We start from the raw sequence: 6403 nt of genomic DNA, 5'->3' as shown, positions 1-6403 counted from the left end.
ACACAACTCCAGACCCACTGACTTCCCTCTCCTCCACATACTTGAACGCAGCCAGGGCGTGGTGCATGGGATGTGCGGGGGACAAGTGTGGTCTGAAAGCCCAGAGAGGAGCAGGATGAAGGTACCTGTGTGTTTATAAGGGGTGAGGGCTGTCTGGACACAGCCCTTCGCTTTCTCTGGCATGGTCCACCCAGACCTGCCCTCTGCTGCATGGCACCATTGCTCTGTCTGGCCCCAGCCACAGAGGAGCAGGGCAGGCTGGTCCATGTGAGATGTGCCGTGGGCACAGCCTGCATAGGACAGGCTGGAGCGTGGGTCCGGGCAGGACAGCACTGTGGCAGAGCTGGGGGGGTCCATGCCTTTACCCACCCTTAGCACCGGCAGCACCACCAGGGCCTGGACTGGGAGACACCAAGGCTGTGATGGGTGATGGGGTCCAGGAGGAGGATTGTCCCAGCAGCGCGTCAGTCCGTGCAGGCTGGAGAGCTGCCAGCAGCGTAGGTCTCTGACCAGAGAGGGAACTTACCACTGCTAGAAACAGAAGTGAAAGGCAGGCAGAAGTGAAAGCAGAGCCCAGAACTGCTTCCCACGCGGTGCCCCTCTCTGCAGAGTGCCCCAGAGCACCCAGCAGCAGCACAGCCATGGAGCCCCTCTCCTTCCAGGAATACGTCTGCTCCCTGGACCCCACCACCCTGCCCCGCATCCTCAGGATTTGCTCTGGTGTTTACTTCCAAGGTGAGTGCTGGGTTCCTGCTGCCTCCAAAGGGTGCCCCAAGGCTGTGCCACCTCCCCCGGCCATGCCACTGCAGCCCTGGCTTCCCCGTCCCACCCTGAAGATGGCCGGTCCCCTGCCACTGGGCTGCCTGTGGCCCAGGAGAGGCACAGGTCCTCATGCCGCCACCAGGTGCTGGTGCGTAAGGCACAGCTTCTTGCAGAAATCTTTCTCTTCTACACCCAGTGCCCACCCAGCTGACTGTCCCAGTGCCTTCAGTCATGCTGCCAGGAAAGCGGTGGGGCACCATGAAACATCCAAGCTCGTCTTCCACTTCATGCACGGCTCTCATGAATTACCTGCTGGCGGTCGATCTGCCAGGGATGGAGCCACGTGCTTGGTGGCTGGAGGAAGGTGGGATGGCATTGCCCCTGGCCCTGGAGCGAGGAATCCAACAAGGGTGCAGAGAGCAGCCTGGTCTGAGCTCTCTGCTTTCTCCTGGGCCATGTCCCTGGAGATGTCTTAGGTCAAGGAGAAGCCTTGACCAACATGGCTCCCTCAGCTAGTGGTAATGGTGGTGGTGAAATGGAACCAGAGCTTAGCAAATGGTTTTACTGGATTTTTGGGGCTCCCAAAAATCCTAGGAATGCAGAGCAGGATCCTGGCAACACCAATACTACAATTGCCATCAAGACTTGTAGGATTTGTGGCATTTGTTTACGTTATGCTGACTTTTAAAGAGCAGAAGTGGTTGGGGTGGTCTCACTCTGCTTCTCTGTAGCTCAGTTGGTGTGGATGTTTAGCTTTCCCAAGGACTTCTGGTGGCCTTGGTAACATCCTAGCGTTCCTAGATAAGCAAAAATGCTGCTGTTCCAACAGTGTTTGTCATGTTCCAACATGTTTGTCATGAGTTCATCCCAGGGAGGGGAGAAGTTTGGGGCTGCACACGTTTGATAGCAGCTCAGTGAATGCAGAGATTTAAGGGCAGAGGGGGGCATTGCTTGTGTTGGAGGGTATCGTGATGTGGTAGCATAGCCTGAGGAGCTCCTGCTCCAGGAAAGGCTCCAGCTCCAGGAAAGGTACATCTACCCCTGTCCCTTTGCAGCGTGATCAAGCACTGAATCTTTCCTGCTGCCTTTCTCACCCAAGTTACGTTGGTCCAGCCTCCAGCCATTCCTGTGGTGCTCTTCTGCACTGCTTTTCTCCTCTGTTATGACCACGGCACAGTTAACAGCACTGAAAGCTTTCCAGGTTGTGGGCTGTACACTCAGGTATTCCTGACTCCTTAGAGATACGCATCAGCCCAACAACGACCCCTCAGCCAACCTCCTGGTTGGATATTCCCTTGGCAGCTGGTAAACAGTGCTGGACCTTGCAGACAGATCGGAGTGCCCTGGGGATCAGTCAGTGTTGCACCCTGCAGATGTGCTGTCCTGCACTGATGATATTTCTTGAACATTTCTGGATTTCCTGTCATTACTGGAGATCTTACTACTTCTGGCTTTTTGTTAGCAAAAATTTGGGTGGGTCCCCAAGGCATTAAACAAAGCTGCTGCTGGTCTCAGCCCCTTCTTGGGCTCCTCTCCCAGCCACACATCCCTTGCCTCCTCTATGTTCTGGATCCTGCTTTATGTTGTAAAACTGCTTCGGCTTGGTGCTGGGGTGCAGCTGAAGAGTGCTTTGGGGTCCTGCACAGATCATCCACAGCCACATTTGTCTTGTTGCCAGCCAAGGGGCCCAGCCGTGCCATGTGTGCAGAGTTAACCGGGTCTCCGCACCCAGGGTGTGAGGCATCTCTGCTCCGGGCAGTGCAGCCCGGCTGTGTGTTTCCTCCCTTTTCAGACCATGCTCATGCTGTCACAGTGTGACAGAGTACAAGAGGGCTGGAGGAGGGGGACTGGAGCTTACACAACATACAATACTTTATGAAACTTCCTAAATTTCATCCACCTCTTCCTGTGGTTTATTTTTTCACATTTATTTCCACTTCGAGGTTCCCCTCGCTCCTGGGGACAGACACTCTTCTGACCAGTCCCACCCCACTGCTCCCACCTGCGCTCTGCGGGTGAGCGGTGGTCAGTGGTGCCGCAGTGCCTGCAGCAGTGTCCGTCCCTCTACAGCCTGGGTGGCAATATGCAGCCCATCTCTGATGGCATGTCCAGCCTTGGCCCCATCTCTCCTGCCCAGACCTGCCAGGGTGGCTCTCTGTGCCAGGGCCCTAAACCAACATATTCCCACCGTGGCCAAAGGCACCAGCTTGCCGCGCTCACCAGGTGAATCTGTGCCAGCCCCCACCTCTGCTCACCGCTGAGCCTGCAGACCAGCTCTGCCCTTCCTGAAATAGCTGCCCTCCTTCCTCTGCGCCCTCCACCCCCATCCCATGGCCCCCTTCTGCAGTCTCAGAGGTCGGGGGTTCTCTTGGCCCCACCACAGCCACAGGGACTGGAGCTCCCTCAGGGACATCCATGCACCCATCAGTGCTGGGACACCTGGGCTTGGCTTACATCCCAGAAAGGACAAAGCCTGTGGCCAGGGCCAGGCCATGGCTCAGCCCCCTCCCCACTGCCCTGGGGACCCCATCACAGCTGGCCAAGCAGAGGGACCCCACTATGTAACTGGTCTTTGTTAGTGGAACATGGCATGACTACCTGTGCTGGGAATTACTAAATCACTGAGGTTGTCAGGGACCTCAAGACATCATCCAGATGTCAAGCAGGGTCAGCAGGACCTGGTTGCTCAGGACTTTGTCCAGTTGGGTTTTGAATATCTCCAATGATGGAGACTCCACAATCTCTCTGGGCAACCTGTCCCAGTGTTTGACCAGCATCACAGTAAAAAAGTGTTTTCTTACGTTCAGAGGAAGTTTCCAGTGTTTCAGTTTGTGCCTATGGCCTCTTGTATTGTTACTGGGAATGACTGGCTCTGTCCTTTTTGTAACCTCAGGTATTTATAGACATTAATAAGGTTCCCCTGAGCCTTCTCTTCTCCAGGCTGAACATTCCCAGCTACCTCAGCATTATCTCGTATGAGAGGTGCTCCAGTCCTTTAATCATCTTTGTGGCCCTTCATTGGACTCTCTCCAGTATGTCCATGTCTCTCTTGTACTGGAGAGCCTAGCACTGGGCGCAGCACTCCAGGAGTGGCCTCACCAGCGCTGAGCAGAGGGGGAGGATCCCCTCCCTCAACCTGCTGGCAATACTTTGCCTAATGCAGCCCAGGACACCACTCGCCACCTTTGCGGCGAGGGCACATTGCTGGCTCGTGTTCAACCTGCTGTCCACCAGGACCCCCAGGTCCTTTTCTCCCAAGCTGCTTTCCAGCCAGGTGGCTCCCAGCGTGTGCTGGCGCCGGGGGTTGTACCTTCCCAGGGGCAACTCCTTGTTGAACTGCATGAGGTTCCTGTCAGCCCGTTCCTCCAGGCTTCTGGAGGGCAGCACTACCCTCTGGTGTCGCAGCCTCTCCTCCCAGCAAACTTGCTGAGGATGCACTCTGCCCCATTGTCCAGATCATTAAAGAAGTTGTTAGTCAGGATCGGATCGTGTACTGATCCCTGGGGCACACCACTAGTGGCTGGCCTCCAACCAGACTTTGTGCCATTGATCACTACCCTCTGGGCCCAGCTGTTTGGCCAGGTTTCAGTCTACCTCAGTGTCTGTTCATCCCACCCATTCTTCATTAGCTTATCTATGAGGATGTGACGGAAGATAGTGCCAAAGACCTTAGCCGAAGTCAAGGTAAACAATATCCACTGCTCTCCCCTCATCCACCAAGCCAGGCACCTCATTGTAGAAGGTGATCAGGTTGGATAAGCATGAATTCCCATTTGTAAATTCATACTGAATAATCCCAATCACCTTTTTGTCCTTCATGTGTCTGGTAATGGTTTCCAGAATTAGGTGCTCCATCACCTTCCCAGGGTTTGAGGTGAGTGTGACTGGTCCCTGTCTTCCCTGCCTTGAAGATAGGAGTCACATTTGCTTTTTTCCTCAGTTTTCAGGAACCTCTCTCGATTGCCCATGACCTCTCAAAGATAACAGACAGTGGCCTCACAAAGTCAGCACTCATGGGTGCATCCCGACAGGCCCCACAGACTTAAGTATCTCCACTCCGTTTAGTGCTCCCTTACCTGGTCCTCCTCCACGACAGGTAGGTCTTCCTTACTCCAGACTTTTCCCCTGGTCTCGGGGAGTCCTGAAGGCTGATCATACCTGTAAAGACTGAGGCCAAGAGGCATCAAGCACATCAGCCGTCACTGCGTCCTTTGTCACCAGGTCCCCTGCCCCATTCACCAGAAGACTGATGTTTTCCCCAGTCCTTTTGCTGTTGATGCGCTTGAGAAGCCTTTCTTGTTGCCCTTCACATCCCTCGACAGATTCAGCTCTGGGCAGTCTTTGGCTTTCCCAACTCCATGCCTGCATGCTAGCCCATGTCTCTGTGCTTCTTCTGGGCCACCTGCCCCTGCTGCAACCACTTGTGCACCTCCTTCGTATGTCTGAGTTCATTCAGGAGCTCCTGAGTGCTGGACAGGAGCACCATCCACCTGCAGGTATTCTGAAGAAACAGTCGAGGACAGCTTACAGAGGGTGGTGAGGCAGTGGCAGAGGCTGCCCAGGGAAGCTGTGGATGCCCCATCACTGGGAAAGTTCACAGGCAGGTTCCATGGGACTTGGAGCAACCTGGTCTGGTGGAAGGTGTCCCTGCCCGTGGCAGGGGGCTTGGATTAGATGGTCCTTTCCAACCCAAACCATTCTGTGAATCTATGAAGTGCTGGTAGAGACATTTTCTTTGAGGAACTTCCCTCCTCACTCCGCAGGGTCTGTGTACGAGATCTCAGGCAACGAATGCTGCTTGTCAACGGGCGACCTGCTGAAAGTCATGGCCGTGGCGCTGCAGAAGGTCATTTGTGAGGACACGGAGACGGGGCAGACAACGGAGCTGCCACCGACATTTAAGGGTGAGCAGGGCTGCCCTTGCCCCAGCCTGCACCTTGTGGGTGTCCTCCTCCCCAGGGAGACCTTTGCAGCCCCTGTGGGCTCAGCCTCATGGTCCCACAGGTCTTTTCCAGCCTGCCCCAGCCCCGAGGCCGTGCCCAACGAGAGGGGCAAGCACCGGGGCCTGACGCTGCACCAGGTGCTGGGGAAGTGGGGTGGGCGGCCACAGCCCCTGCTCTGCCCCTCCATTGGCCCCCACACCCTGCTCCTGCACCCCGTCTATGAGGTGCACGCCGCCATGCACCGTGAGTCCGGATGGGGCAGGTGGGATGCTGCAGGGTCGGGGCAAGAAGCTGCAGGGTTCGGGGTGGGGCGCTGAGAGGTTGAGGCTGTGGGGTGGTCAGGGCAGGGATGCAGTGGGGTTGGGATGGGGCTGCTGCAGGGTCAGGAGCCTACACCAGTTTGATGCTGGGACCCCGATGCACACGGTGTGGGTGGGTGCAGGTGAAGGGGTGTGTGAGATGGGGGCCCTCTCCTGTGTGGGGCTGGTGAAAGGCTGAGCACAGGATCAGGGCAGCTCTGCCCTGCAGTGCGTCGAGACGTGGTGAAGATCCCCTCCACGCTGGAGGTGGATGTGGAAGACGTCACAAAGGAGGCACAGGATGCCCGCTTCTCCCGACCACTTCTGCTGAGCGAAGTGCTGGGCATGGAGGAGATGCTACCAGCCCAGGCTGAGATCCTGGAGGGTCCGGCTGGCCCT

At 56.3% G+C, this 6403-nt stretch overlaps 1 protein-coding gene across 1 annotated transcript; it reads left to right on the top strand.

Moving 5' to 3' along the window:
* Nucleotides 1–641: 641 nt before the first annotated feature.
* THEMIS2 (thymocyte selection associated family member 2) lies at nucleotides 642–6389 on the top strand (the record flags this gene model as incomplete). Its single annotated transcript, XM_009704512.1, has 4 exons — nucleotides 642–735; nucleotides 5526–5666; nucleotides 5778–5948; nucleotides 6234–6389. Coding segments are annotated over exons 1-4 (562 nt in total), but the record flags the coding sequence as incomplete, so codon positions are not given.
* Between the last annotated feature and the right edge of the window lie 14 nt (nucleotides 6390–6403).

The sequence above is a fragment of the Cariama cristata genome, unplaced genomic scaffold, assembly GCF_000690535.1.
Source record: "Cariama cristata isolate BGI_N322 unplaced genomic scaffold, ASM69053v1 scaffold28217, whole genome shotgun sequence".
Classification (NCBI taxonomy): domain Eukaryota; kingdom Metazoa; phylum Chordata; class Aves; order Cariamiformes; family Cariamidae; genus Cariama; species Cariama cristata.
The sequence above is the reverse complement of the archived record's forward strand: the minus strand, read 5'-3'. Positions and strand labels throughout refer to the sequence as shown.